The sequence below is a fragment of the Syngnathus floridae genome, chromosome 15, assembly GCF_059516105.1.
Source record: "Syngnathus floridae isolate MCC-2025c chromosome 15, RoL_Sflo_1.0, whole genome shotgun sequence".
Classification (NCBI taxonomy): domain Eukaryota; kingdom Metazoa; phylum Chordata; class Actinopteri; order Syngnathiformes; family Syngnathidae; genus Syngnathus; species Syngnathus floridae.
The window spans coordinates 8,972,620-8,986,766 of NC_142427.1; the positions used below are offsets into that span (position 1 = coordinate 8,972,620).

The 14,147-nt window shown below is 50.4% G+C and overlaps 3 protein-coding genes across 5 annotated transcripts; 1 reads left to right on the forward strand and 2 right to left on the reverse strand.

Moving 5' to 3' along the window:
* The first annotated feature begins 915 nt into the window (after positions 1-915).
* LOC148386401 (max-binding protein MNT-like) lies at positions 916-5,847 on the forward strand. Its single transcript, XM_088399402.1, has 6 exons — positions 916-1,484; positions 2,590-3,112; positions 3,255-3,296; positions 3,396-3,507; positions 3,947-4,139; positions 4,229-5,847. Exons 1-6 carry the CDS (start codon positions 1,091-1,093, stop codon positions 4,861-4,863), a joined length of 1,899 nt encoding a protein of 632 aa, XP_088255528.1. The 5' UTR covers positions 916-1,090; the 3' UTR covers positions 4,864-5,847.
* Positions 5,848-5,860: 13 nt separating this feature from the next.
* Positions 5,861-9,068, reverse strand: LOC148386402 (septin-4-like). 3 transcript variants are annotated; one of them, XM_088399405.1, is made up of 13 exons: positions 8,979-9,068; positions 8,581-8,603; positions 7,860-8,150; positions 7,699-7,795; positions 7,546-7,632; positions 7,276-7,399; positions 7,063-7,197; positions 6,867-6,984; positions 6,675-6,776; positions 6,514-6,610; positions 6,281-6,443; positions 6,107-6,209; positions 5,861-6,029 (listed from the first exon to the last, which is right to left on the reverse strand). In XM_088399405.1, exons 1-13 carry the CDS (start codon positions 9,022-9,024, stop codon positions 5,967-5,969), a joined length of 1,449 nt encoding a protein of 482 aa, XP_088255531.1. In that variant the 5' UTR covers positions 9,025-9,068; the 3' UTR covers positions 5,861-5,966. The 3 variants fall into 3 exon arrangements, with proteins under 3 accessions (XP_088255531.1, XP_088255532.1, XP_088255530.1); XM_088399406.1 differs by lacking the exon at positions 8,581-8,603 and having other exon boundaries at positions 8,979-9,062; XM_088399404.1 differs by lacking the exon at positions 8,979-9,068 and having other exon boundaries at positions 8,581-8,966.
* A 254-nt stretch (positions 9,069-9,322) lies between these two features.
* Positions 9,323-14,076, reverse strand: LOC148386403 (LIM domain kinase 1-like). Its single transcript, XM_088399401.1, has 15 exons — positions 13,720-14,076; positions 13,092-13,230; positions 12,593-12,702; positions 12,356-12,523; positions 12,181-12,286; positions 11,863-12,101; positions 11,620-11,794; positions 11,468-11,554; positions 11,276-11,407; positions 11,117-11,176; positions 10,982-11,047; positions 10,719-10,905; positions 10,595-10,650; positions 10,358-10,515; positions 9,323-10,292 (listed from the first exon to the last, which is right to left on the reverse strand). Exons 1-15 carry the CDS (start codon positions 13,761-13,763, stop codon positions 9,845-9,847), a joined length of 2,175 nt encoding a protein of 724 aa, XP_088255527.1. The 5' UTR covers positions 13,764-14,076; the 3' UTR covers positions 9,323-9,844.
* Between the last annotated feature and the right edge of the window lie 71 nt (positions 14,077-14,147).

A 14,147-nucleotide genomic window follows, 5' to 3' on the forward strand; every position in this document is an offset into this window, starting at 1 on the left:
GGTTTTTTTCGCACTTCAATTGTGAGCATTTACGTCGGATGACTTGGATGAGATTTTGAGTCCCCCCCCCCCTGCTCTTGGTGTGAAGGCGTCTCATCAATAATCTAATGGACGCTGCCCGGCCTACTTGCTGCTTGCTCAGGCAACTCCCGGGGTTGGGCCGTATCTTGGCAACCGTTGCCGAGGTGACCGCTGCGCAAAGGCACCGCGAGGAGGAGGTTCGTGTGAGGACCACGTGGAAGGCAGGCAACGAAGAGACAGGATGGAGGTGTCTACTGGTAACCACCCCCCAGATCCCACCCCTCTGGGTCTCCCCAGGGAGATGGAATGATGCAGCACTTCGATCTGGGTCACCACTATGCTGCTGCTGCTTCCTCTGCAAACTCGCCCCTCTTCCCCTTCCTCCTTACAGCTTGCATGCTTTCCATGCCACCTTGGGTTCAGATATCTATTTTATGATCAATACATTAAAATTACTACTTAAAAAAAATTAATGGCGATATTTGTGGATGTGAGCTTTTACTAATAAGACAGAAACATTGCTGATCATTTCTATGATTTTGGAAGGAGTTGCAGGTTGCCGTCAAAATCCACACGTTTCCGTGACGTCATAGCAACGAGTCCCCCCCCCGCACTTTGACTGACAGCTTCTCTTGCAGAGGGGCGGGGCTTGTAAGTCACGCGCTAGCCATGCAAATAACGCGCGCGCGCGCCGGCTCCGGGCGGGGCGGGCGCCCATGTGGCCCAGCAGCACGCTTGTTGTTCTCGGCGCAGATTGGCCGGCTGCCGCCGAATGCAGCCAATGGGTGGCCATCACGCGCTGCGGCCGCATGGTCTTCACCAAAACTCGGAAGTGCCATCATGCGGATGGGAGGGCGTCGCGACGACTCTGACGCGGAGGCTGTGACGTCGTCTTGGCCACGCCGCGTTTCAATGATTAAATGAACATGAAGGACAATAAAAGGGCTGGATGGTGTCACCGATGGGGATTTGAGGAAATATATTTTGCAAGCAAGAAGCACGTGACGTGTTCCGTGTTTTGGCAGATGCCGTAGTAAAAGGGCGGGGGCAGACTGCGGGAGGGCGTGGCATGGGACGCCTCAAAGCTTGTTGTGAGTTAGACGAGCCCCATCGCCATCTTGTCGCCCGAACACTTTGGACGAGCCCGGCCCGCTCCGCCCCGCCGAGGAGCGAGCCAGCCGGATTCACGAGCAGCCCGAGGGGACGCGGAGCTGTGCAGGCCAAGCCCACCGACCACCAGCGCCGCCCCCCCCCGCGCTCCCGAGGGGCCACCCCCACCCCCTCCTCCCCGTGCCGCCGCACCGCTCTCCTCTCTTCTCTTCGGCCGTCGTCGTCACCTTGTCTCGGTTCGGCCATGAGTATCGACACGCTGCTGGAGGCCGCCCGCTACCTGGAGTCGCAAGCCGAGCGGGATCGGACCGAGCTGGTCGAGCGTCAGGCTGAACCGCGGCGTCTCACACACAGTAAGAACCGAGCGACGTGCCCCCGCTCCCCCGCCTGAACCTCCGATTTCGGCTTGGATTCGCGATGCACCCACTTCCGGTTCCAAGGGTGTCTTTTCATGGCATTTTTTTCCTGCGCGGAAATACATGCGCGTGTACGTCGTCGCTAAGGACTTCCTGTCACGAGCTTTCCGTTTTTCCCTCTGCTTTTCTACGCCCCCCCCCCCCACACACACACACACGCAGACACAAGTGTGACGTCAGCGGGGCCATGCGTGCTCGAAGTGTGTCACTCGCGCAATCCACTTGTCCTACTTTGAGCGGCGTGCGCGGGCAGCGAGCACACACACGCTTTTTTACATAATAGCCAGTTTATGATACGTGAGCGGGGGGGGGGGGGGGGAGAGTGGGTCTCCCTTGCGTTCACGCCCCCCCATCCTCGCCCGTCCGTGCACGGCGCTTGTTGTTGACGAGCACGGGCACTAGCGTGGAGGAAGCGAAGGAAGGAATGTGTGTGTGCATGTGTGTCCGGAGGGTGACTCCTCCTCTGATGACGTGTCAGATCGAGTGAGGCACCCCCCCACCACTACCACGTGCCCTGCCCTCGCCTATATAGACACACTCATTGATGGGAGGGTGAGGGGCAGGCTCCCCCTCCCCAGCCGACCGAGCTTTTCCACTCCACTCTATTACGTAATGCGCGTGCACGCTGCATTCTGGCGTGTGGATTGTGACGTGCACGCGCGCCATTTACGCTAACCAGGTTAAGCGTTTAGATGATCAAAAGTGCAGCAAAATGTGTCAAATGGGTTTTATAATTGAAAAAATTCCCGCTGACGTTGATTATCTCCACGTTGGTTCACATCCGCATGCCATATTGTCACGTGTGTGGGCGTGCGTGTGAGGAATGAGGAAGTCATGTGATTGGCTCGACATTGCGTCAGATGTGGGCGACAGGCCCTGGAACGCATTGGAGGAATCCCTGCAATGGGGATGCTCCCATTATGGCTGCTGTTTCCATGGTAACTCTGGGTTTTACACACGGATTCCCACACACACATTTTCTGGTGTTCACTCTGCAGCCTGTTGATGACATCACAACTCATTTCCTGTCCCCCCTTTTTAGATGAGGAACAGTGGAAGGTGACGGTGCTCATCAACCAGGAGGCGGAGTCAAGATGCCTGGAGCCACTCCCACCGCAGCAGGTCGGAGCCGACCTTGTCAGTCGGGGCGAGCAGCCGCCGTGCCCTGCTGCCCCGCCCCCTCGGCCGCCACAAGCGCCCGTCGCCGTCATCCCTGTGATGCCAGTGGTTGCTGCAACGCCTGCGCCCCTCCCTCTGGCCGCGACCATGCCCCACGGCCCGCTGCTGGCCAACAACTCTTCTCAGTCCCCCCCGCGGGCGCCACCCCATCAGCTGTTGTGTTCCCCCCATGTCAAAATGGACGGCGTTAACCGGCTAATCAAATGCAGCCCATCGCAGCAGCCTCAGGTTCATATTCGGTACCCGCCCCCCGTGTGTGGCGACGGGTCGGCCGTGGGACCCGCCCTGGTGTCCCACCAGGCTCAGCCCTTGTCACACCTCAAGACCAATGGACTCACGCTGGATGACATGAAAGGAGGGGCCAATGCCAAGAGGAGGCCTGGAGGGTCAGTACCCCAAAATAAGTCACAAATTGTATATTGTCAAAAAGTTTTGACAAAAGAAATTTGGGTATTTAAAAAAAAAAAATCCAAAAAGCGCCACATGCATCTCTGCATGCACTAGAGTGTGTTTGTTGTGTGTTTTCAGGGCGGGAACTAGGGAGGTCCACAACAAGCTGGAGCAGAACAGGTGAGTTCCGAAAAAGGAGGACAATCAACCACTGGGTAATTGTGGATGGCGGGCAAAGTGTTGCTTGAACGCAAGCGTGAACTTGATGTTTTTTGTCAGGCGCGCTCACCTGAAAGAATGTTTTGAGACGCTGAAGAAGAATGTCCCGAACGTGGATGACAAGAAGACGTCCAACCTCAGCGTCCTGCGCAGTGCCTTGCGTTATATCCAGGTACCACCCGAACACGCCGCCATCGCCTTTCTCACGCTCTGATTGGCGCGAATGTGGTCGCCTTCTCACCATGGCAACAGTTGCGACACGCGCCTGGAAAAAAGTGAAGTGAAAGGAAGCGGGGTCCAGTCACAACGCAACGCAAAGGCAGCTGTTGCCACGGTGATACAGGATGACATCACCAAAGAGCTCACTTACCATCCAGGGCTAACTTCCTTTTCATTTCATTGTCTTTTTCACCTCCAAAATATTTTTTATGAAATAAATAATAGATTGTAAACTCTCATATTTTGTATTTTTGAACAAAAGTCATATGTTTAAAAATATATATTTATGCAAAAAGCCGTACGTCATTAGCATTTAACTTCAGGAAAGCTAACGTCGCTATCACACGTCTATCATGGTGGGCTGAAAGCAGCGCTTGATTTTGTTTTTGCAGACACTGAAGCGCAAGGAGAAGGAATACGAGCACGAAATGGAGCGGCTGGCTCGGGAGAAGATAGCCACCCAGCAGCGTTTATCTGAGCTGAAGAAAGAGCTGAGTCAGCGGATGGATGCGCTGGAGATCGAACGCCTCATCCGGCAAAGCATCCAGCCCGAAGACGACCAGGCGTCCACTTCCACTGCGTCAGGTACGTTGCGTCATACCTCGCTCAGCTGACTCAGCTTACCCGCCACCGTGCAATTAGGGGCATTTATTTTTGGTGTCCGTTGTCGACAGAAGGCGAAGACAACTTGGAGCAGGATGGCGAGGAGGCTCCGGCCGGCGTTCCGGCGCCCATTCTACAGGCGCCAATGCTGGCTCCCCACCTATCCATCCAGCACACAGCCCTGCTGGCCATGCCTCCCTCGTCTTCAGCCGCCCCTCCCCCTCAGGGCCCGCCACCGCCGCCCACTGTCATCGCCCATGCCGCCATCCCCCATGTCCCCGTCTCGTCCGTGTCGCACCCCTCCGTCATCCAGGCCGTCAGCCACGCCCTGCCTGCCAATCACAAGCACCTCCCACACATCGCCCCTTTGCCGGGCCCCACCCCCATCAGCCACATCACGGTGCACCCAGTGGCACGCCTGGGGGCGCCCCTCCCTTCCCGCCTTCCCACCCTGTACCCGCAGGGGGTGTCGGTGTCTCAGCCCGCCATGGTGGGCCACATCACGCACACCTTTGCCCATCACACGTTGCCCCGCGTGCAGCCCCCTCCTCAGGCCGGCGCCAACGGCGGCATGGCGAGCCAGCAAACGGCGGCGCTGGCAAAACCCACCGCCGTACTGGCGCCCCACCCTCAGCTGGTGGGCCAGGCAGCCGTCACCATGGTAACGGTGCCCACCTTCCCTGTCAGCACCATCAAACTGGCTTGAACGCCGCTGCGCTTGTTCGGAAAGTGACGATGATGTCACACGCATCAGACTCTCTCGGGACTAGAAAGACCCCCTGCCCCCCCATTTATGATGGACATGTTCCCCTGCATAACTGCAATTGAACATTTTAATGATTTTGTTTTTTACTTTTTTGGTGGGGGTGGTGATAGCCTGCATTATTGTGCTCAGGCCAAAGCATCATGCATCGCTTTGGCACCATCTTTAGTCCTAGGGACTATGTGAAAGTGACTTGAGGAGCTTGATGCAGTGCTTTGCAAGGGAAGATTGTCACAGCGCCCCCTGGTGCACAGCGCACAAACGACTGCATAAACAAAAAAGTTTAGTTGCAAACCTCCAACCCTGAAATCATGAGGTTGATTTTAGCTTTTTAAATTGTGTGATACTGCGTGAAAGATTTTTTTTTTTTTTCTGCAACCCATTTTCTGCGTTGGAGTGATAGCGGCTGTGCCAGCATGCTTGCGCTTGCGTGTGCCTACACTTAACCTCTTCATCACTGTGACAAAACACACACACCAAGCAAATGAAAAGCAGTCAAAGTTTAGATTTTTTGCTCTTTGGGACTGAACGTGGACATTTTTTTGGAACGAAAACAGCGTTTTGTCTTTTCTTGCTAAAGATGTAATTTTTTTCTGTTTGTGATTCCATTTGCGTCGTGTCATCATGTGGACGGACTTAAATGTGATGCACGTTGGAGCGGCGGACTTGTTTTTATCTTTATTCCGATTCTGATTATTAACGCTGCTTTGTGTTGTGGTGCATGTTTGCGGGACCATGTGGAAAGCGGGCGGGTGAACAAGACGTTGGACCTCACGCTATATATATATTGATATTATATATTAATACGAGCACGGCTGTTTTCCCTATGGCGAAAGTGTTAAGTTATATAAAAAGGCCTGAGCACTGTGGGCCGTCAACATTAATCCGAAAGATTCTTAATAAATAAATATTATTACATTTACAACACTCCTTTGTCGCCTGCTCTTTCTAACACTTTTTATTTAACAGCCACTAGATGGCAGTAGAAACAATGAAAAAGATGCCAAATGAAACATGGATGTTTCTCACAGGTCCGCCGAGTGCTTTCATATGCGGCTGCTTTGCATCTGCTCCTGAATTCTCTCCAGAAGCGCCTGCATCCTCCTCAGCTGCAGCGTAACAACAAAAGGTCAACAGGAAGGTCATCTCGCTTTCGAGCTGGAGCAGGGCGAGGTGAGCAGCGTACCTCCTGGTCTTTCTCAAAGATGAGTCTTTCCTTTTCTGTGTCGAAGTCAGCGAGCGGCAGCGGGACGTCCAGGTGGCTTTCTTCTTGGTACTTCTCACGCAAGCTACCCAGAAACAAGACGATAAAGATTAAGGAGATGATGTGGATGGTGTGGCCTTCATTCCCTCCCACAACCTGCGCTTGCGGTTTTGGACGACCATGCGCGTCATGTTCTGGATGCAATGGGCCCGGTAGTTCTCGTAGTGGCACTCGCGGGTCACGTCCTTCAGGTCCTGCATGTGAGTCCTCACCAGCATATCCCGCAGGAGTAGGAAATCCGAGTGGGCCGGACTCTCCACTGCGACAAACACGGGAAGTTTCGTTTCTCCAAGCTGTGTGGAAAATATCGAGGCGACGCCCGGTGATACCTTCCACCACTCCCCAGGGGTACGTGCGACCTTTGAACCTGCGGCCTTGACTCTCCACCAGGACGTTGCTCCCGATGACAGCGAAGGGGACGCTGTCCTGCGCGTGCACAAAACAACACATGGGCCGTCGCACACAAAGGTCATCCGGCTCGCTCGCTGACCTTAAGCAGCCGGTCCCGCCTCTTGAATTCTTCGTCCTCGTCCGAGTCGCAGTCGGCGAACTGGTAGATGTTGATCCCGAAGCGACGCAGCTCCTCACGGATCTAAAAAGGAAGCAAGAGTCACTTTTGGGATGATTGCATCTATCCAACATGACGTGCGTGTTAGCATTAGCACTAGCATGAGGACCCTACCTTGATTTTCTTCTTGTACACCTCAGCCCGCGTCAGGCTGTCAGCTTTGGCCAAAACGGGAACGATGTTGACTTTGTCGTGCAGTGCCCGCATGCACTCAACGTCCAGAGGTCGCAGGCTGCACGCACAAATCAGACGGCACTTGAACGCACCAGCATCTCGACTCCCAACACGACCGGAAACGAGTTTAGCCTACCCGTGTCCGTAAGGAGGGATGAAGTAGAGGCAGCAGTGCACGCGGTTATCTTGGATGTTGCGGCGGTTGAGGCCGCTCTCGTCTCGGAAGAATTGATCGAACTGCTGCTCCACGTAGTCTTCCAAATGCTTCCAGCTAGTGTGTGGGAGACAAGGCGTCAAAACAGAAACCCCGAGTGTCAAAGTCACGTGAAGGAGCTCATGGGTGTCAGACCTTTGCATGTTGTTGACGGCGTCACCGAAGCCCGGCGTGTCGATGATGCTCAGCCTCAGCTTGACGCCTTTCTCCTCGATGCTAACCGTGTGCTTCACTATGCTCACTGTCTGACTGATACGCTCTGCGAGGACACACACACACAACAAGCTAATCACGGACAGCTAGTCGATTAGCGTCATCGACAACTTTCGTGCGTCTAAAAATAATTGATGATGATTAAAATGGACTCTGGGCCCGAAATTCGTCGGATGGTTTCGAACTGCTGACCTTCGGCGTTGGGAATCTTTCGATCTTTGTAAAGGTCGGTGAGGAAGAGGCTGTTGATCAGCGTGGACTTTCCCAGGCCGCTCTCTCCTGCTCAGTTAGCATCGTTATTAGCATTTCTGCCACGAAAGACGTCAGTCATATGTGAAGACTCACCGGCCACCATCAGCGTGAAGGTGAAGCCTTTCTTCACTGTTTTTCGGTGAACCTGATTGGGCAACGCGGCAAAGCCGACGTACTCTTTATCTTGATCCTGAAAAAACGCGAGAGAATTTAGCAAGTGGCGCCTCGAGATGCGAGTGTTGCTGGGTTCTCACCTCTGCCGAGTCATAGGGGTCGAAAGATCCCCACGGGCTGTGCGGGCGGGAGGCGGGGCTAAGCGGCGAGTCCAGCGAACGCCGTGACACAGTCATCCTCCCGGAGAGCGGGAAGGACCAATCGGAGACCCTCGGTGACAGGGGTGGAGTCCCTGGAAGAGCGGGATGCCGTCTGTTGGCGCCCGCCACCTCCGTCCCGCGCCGGGCTGAGGAAAGAGTTTGCGAGACGGGGGGCGGGGCCCTGCTGGCAAAGGGGAAGTGGTCCTCGTCTTTCACTCGCAGACTGGACAGCTGACACAAGAAGAGGCGGAGTTATGCAACAGCATGGTGTCATGGTGTTTAGTACAATTGCCTCGCAGGTGGGAGGTTCACGGTTCCAATCTCAACTCTTGGCCCTTGCCTGTTAGCATGAGCTCATCATAGCATGTGCTGTGAGATGTTTTTTTCTCAAATCAACCCTGTGCCTTGGCTCTAAAAAGCTTGGAGTCAATCGTCAGCTGACAGAACCCGAGGTCAGGCGGGCTCACTGAGCCGCAGACTCCAGCAGGCCACGTCTGGCCTCCTTTTTGCCATCATCTCGCATTACCCACAAAGCTTTGCAGTCACTTAATCCCGCTTTTAATGCTGGGTGGGGGTGGAGATAAATTGAACACACAATGCACACTCTTCAAACACACATTACAAACACTACCTTTTGTAGACAACAGCTAATGTTGCTTACCTCCTTCTCTGACAAAGTTGCAGCTGTTAACGTGCCATGAAATGAATAGGCAGGCATAAGCTTGTTAGTATAAAAGAGCATGTAAACAAACAACATACAAGTACCTGTAGTGTAAAGAAATAAGGATATATTCATCAAAAAATAAATAAACTAACAAACTAACAAATAAATAAATAAATAAATAAATAAATAAATAAATAAATAAATAAATAAATAAATAAATAAATAAATAAATAAAGATATACTGTAACTATAAACATGCAAGCGGGTGCGCCAGCTAGTGTGCAGGAAGGTCAAATTGTGCCCTAGTGCAGAGGAAGGTGGATGGAAAACCTTCATCCCCGAGTTTAAATTCAACAAGTAGAAATGGAAATGTATGAGCTAAATTAAATTCGTACCTTTGGTATTGCTGCGGAAGCGAACCGGCGAGGACATGTGCTCCATGTTGAACTACACGCTCAACTGGACCGCGCGTCGGTGGGATTATCTAAATTTACACTCCATTTCAAAAGGGGGCGCTAATGCACCTTAAGTTGTTTGCCTGCTGCCAAGAAACAGACGTAGAAGAAGAAAACATGGCTTCTAATTTAAAGACTTTTTTTTTTAATTTTTAGTAAATGTTTCGTAAATTCCGTCGTGGCAACATGAAGTAAGTAGTTGTGTGTTCATTCTAATTGTTCTTTATCATTTCTTTGTGTGTTTCTCGTTTTTCTCTGTTTTTCTCGACCATAGGGATGAATAATTTGGCCCTCTTTTTTTATTCGAATTTCCATCGATTCGTGCACAGAATTCGCCACAACCAACAATTATTTCAATAATTGATGAATCTGTTTTTTTTTATTCATCACAATCAGACGAAAAATGTTTCAAACTAAAAGGCAGAAAAGGGCACAAAGATGATGCTGTGTGAACATTCCAGAACTCTGAATTTATGAGTTCAACATTAATTAAACAAGCTCTAGACCACTACAAAAAAACATTCAATTGTATGTCTTGTAATATCTGAAAAATAGGCCTTATTTTAGAAAAATAACACTTGAAGCACATTAAACCCTTAGCACCATTGTAGTGAGTGCAAATTTAGTTTGCTTACATATCACATTTCAACACAGCTTCAGCTTAATTCACTTCGAGCTGTAAAAGTAAAACAAACACATACATATTGAACAATGTAGTTGTTTTTCTTTTTTCTTTTCTGAAAATAAACTTTGTTGTCATACTTGAAGATAAATAAGTATACAACACCCTTGACAAGATGAAGCAGTCACAGCAAAGATCGGTCGTCCTTTATGGTATTGTTCCACAAGACTCGGCAGATCCTCCTGGACCTACTTGATGGTAGACTGGCAACTTGTGAACATTCTGTTTGGTTTTGTGGTTCTCCCAAGGGGTCTTGTCCACGTCCTTGACTTTCGGGGGTGTTTGAAGACGTGCTGGCGTTCACATTTTCTTGTGCAAGTTCTTGATTCACATGCTCATTAGTGTTCTGAGGTATGCAATTTGCGCTTTCAGGAAGTTGCTGATTGTTCTCGTCATCGGGAGATGTCATGGGACTCTGAGAAGAAGTAGACGAGGTTTCCAGTTTTGAACTGTGTTGGCGGTTCTCCCAGAAGGTTCCGCTCAGTTGCTCCATTTCGGAACGGAGAGGCAGGCGCATGTCCAGGTGCATGAGCAGATTCTCCAGCCACTCCTCCAGCTTCGAAAAGGAAGGCCTGCCACAGGTTTGTCAAGATCATAATCCCGATATTTACAATGCGGTGAAAGGTTCTGAGGTTACCTTTGATCTGCATCCAAGTCACAGCAGATGGCAGCTAGCGGAAGGAAGGCCAAAGGGCATTGGGAGGGCTGGTGCCGCTCAATGAACGCAGACACGTTCAAACCGAAGTCGTTACTCCGAGGAAGGAAATCTGGGTCGGCACTCACTCGTCCTATAATCTGAAAAATATTCGGAGCCATTCCATATTCTTTTTTTAGCTCACACTGGACGAGGTTCGGGCATCATCAACTTGCCTACCTCACAAATCATGATTCCGAATGAAAAGATGTCCACACGTTCGTCGTAGCTTTTCCCTGAGAGGCGCAAAGGTCAAGCATTCAAAGTAAAGCTATATTATATTTCATAATTATTCATGTCTCACCGTGGATCATCTCCGGTGCCATCCAGTAAGGGTTCCCAACCACTGTGTAGCGCTTCCTGCGGTCCGGCTTGCGTAGCTCTGACAAAGTTCCCTTGGGAGGTTGATCCAGAGAAGGCGTTCTGCTGCGGTTCCTCTCTGCAGTCACCAAACGAGCAAGACCAAAATCTGCTACCACGACGGACTGATTCTAGATGTAGATGAAAGCAAGCAAGCACTATGAGACGAGCAGTCATTTACGCAAAGAACTACAACCATCAGTTTACCTCTTTGACCAGGCAGTTGTGTGAGTTTAAATCCCGGTGGATGACGTTCATGGAGTGTAAATAAGCCTATGAAGGAGAAATCGCAAATATAAGGTGAGATGATGATTTGGTCATGGACCTCGAGCATAGACTCACCATTCCAGCGGCAATGTCTTTGGCATAACTCACTCTGATGTTCCACGGAAAGTTATTGTCCTACCAACCAGATAGAGATCAAACATTAGCATTAGCATGCTTGTTGCTCACTGTGCTTAAACATCTAAGTGTTCGAGGAGGGGAAAAAATGTCCTTTACCATTTTGGCAATGGTTTCTCTGAGCGTTCCTCCCTGAATATATTCGGACACAAAGTGTATGTGCTTGTCCTTGTAAAATAGTCCAATGAACTTGAGGACATTGGGATGATCCAGACAGCGCATCACTTTGACCTGATCACCAGACAGAAGATCAATGGACAGTCAAGATTAAATCGTTTGATGGACGTTTACCTCCTTCAGGAAACTCTTGTGCGTCTCCTCATCAAAACGTATCAACTCTTTCATCACCATCACTTCTCCTGTCTCCTGATGTGTCACCTTCACAGCCACATGAAGATCACAATATGCATTTGGTGGGAAAGATTGTCACATTCGTATCTTACCTTGACGGCCTGTCCAAAGAAGCCCCTGCCTAGAACTTCTCCTTGGATGAGATCAGAAGGCCTGAAGATGCGATAGGTTCGATCGACGGGGTCGTTACGTAGAGACTCGGAGCGCACCATGTCTTTTTTTTGGGAGAAGAGTGACAAAGAAGACTTTTCGATGCTGCAGGTGCGCCTGATGGAGGAAACATGACTTAGGTAGATGGTTTTGGTGGATCAAAGACAGTCGGGAACTCGTCTTACAGGATGTTTCGTGATCGCAGTCCCATGGTTCCGTGATGGTGAGGTGACATTCTGGTTGAGTCCGGTGTCTCCACCCCTGAGCCAGGCTCCTCCTCCAGGTTTGGTAGCACGTGTGTCGAAGGCACTTTCTCGCAGACACAGTTCAAGTCTTTGTGATCGTCGGTGGAGGTCTTGGATTGTGGATTGTGTTCCACGGTCAGCTGCAGTTGTCTGCTTGTGTCCTGGATCACATGCGCTACCTGAAGCAAGCAAGGTTGACCTTAGCTTGGCTTCACTTTGTCAAATTTATCATGGTTGGTTCATTAAGCCATCAAGAACCTTGTTGGGGCAAACATTGTGGACAGGAATGCCGTTGACTTCCAGAATCTTGTCTCCAATGTGGAGCGAAGACAGCGTGTCAGGACCAAAAGCGTCCGAGTCTAACCTGAAGGAGGATGATGTGGATTGGAATTCGAAACCTGAAACTCAGGATGTCTGCTAAAGTTTGACTCACGCTGTGACGGTAACCAAAGGACCACTTTCTTGACTGAGTCCAGTTGCCACCTTCAGACCTCGTTGGCCTTCTGTCTGTGGAGGAAGTGACACCAGCGCCACCGTGTGGGGGCTCTTGATGGGTTCCAACGAAGGCGACGATGCGGCACCCTGACTGAAACACTGACCACTGGGACGCAAACGACAACTCAACGACCCAAAGTAACAGAAAGACCTCAGAGGTGGAATATTGACTTACCAGAAGAGTTTGGAATGCTCCACAAGTGTGTAGCTGTCTCCATCTCCAATCAATATCTGACACTTCACACACTTGAAGCATTCGGGGTGGTACTTCTGATCTCCAGCAACCTGTCGGTACATTTTTTTTTTGTTATTGGGTTTTTGCCATTTTGTTTTTTCGTCTCCTGTTGTTAATCACTTTTTGAGATTCTTCTGTCTCGTACCTCTGTTTGCCCTATCGGTTAAAGTTCGGAGCTTCTGCCCTCGTGACAGTTTGCGCATGAAGGCTATGAAGTGCTGCATTGTCAGGAACTTTTCATAGGACGCTCTTTCACCACGTCACAAGACTAACAAGTTTTTAGTTAATCGCGGGAAGTCACACCGCTGAAGATTTTGCTTTGGGCTGGATTTTGTTTCGATGCAGTAAGACTTAAAACATCACCGGTATTTTCTCAGTTGTCAGTGAGTCAGCTGTATTTTACAATGATGTCACTGAATTGAAATAAATGCTGAGTCACCATGACAAGTCCCGGTTGGAGTGCCTCAGCGCAGCCTTGACAGTTCTCGCCGTAACGCTGCCAGTAGTGCTTCTTGCAGTACAGTTGCCCGTCCCGCTCGAAGTACCAGTGAGACAGGTTGCAGCTGCATTCCCCGCACCTGTACACCAGAGGGCAGCATAGCTTCAGATCAGAATTTACAGCTTCAGGTGTATTTTATCCCTGGGCAGTTGGCATGTTTCTGGTAGCTTGGTTGAAAGTTCTAGGTCCAAGTTTTGCTGGGATGATCTTCTTCTTCTTACACAAGCAAAGTCCTTGGATTAAAACTTAATGGAACTGGATGTCCACCATAAAGGAAACAACAATGGAACTGGATGTCCACCATAAAGGAGTTGTTGTGGCTAATCTACAAAGCTGCACAAACAGTGTGCGACCACTTCCTGTATGACTCCACCTCGTTTCCTCTCCTTCCTCTCGTGGCCAAGCACATGCACAAGACCGCCACCCATCACTCTTGAACAAAAAGCAAAAGTAAAGAAGTTGCCGCTCGCTTGCTCAAGCCAGGAAGGAAATATGTGTGTATTGCAATTTGTGTGCATTGTTGCAAAAAAGTTACACACATAAGATGATAACTGTCGCTGTTTCTTACCGTCCTCTCATCCCACGTCGAAACCTCAGATCCCGCCGAGACATCCTGATGGCGTCCCGTCAATGCTTAGCCACAAAAAGCAAGAGAAGAAGAAGAAAAACCTGCTCCATGCGCAACATCTTGGGCGAGCTCACACAGGTTGCTCTCCTCTGTGTGTGTGTGTCAACTTCCTGCTAATGTGAGCGAGTGAAGAAAAAAAACAAAAAAACGAGATCCACTGACACCAGATGGTGGCCCCTCCTCTGGTGGACTTGTCCCAGTATAGAACCTAGACTCCACCTTCCTGGTCCTGTTACGTCCTGCTTTGGATCCACTTACAAAAAGTCAAGTCTCATCTGGAGCTTTCCTTCAGGGAGTCACGTGCAACTGCCCTCTTTGCGTGTGTGTGTTTGTGTGTGTGTTTGTGACATACAAAATAACCCACGTGC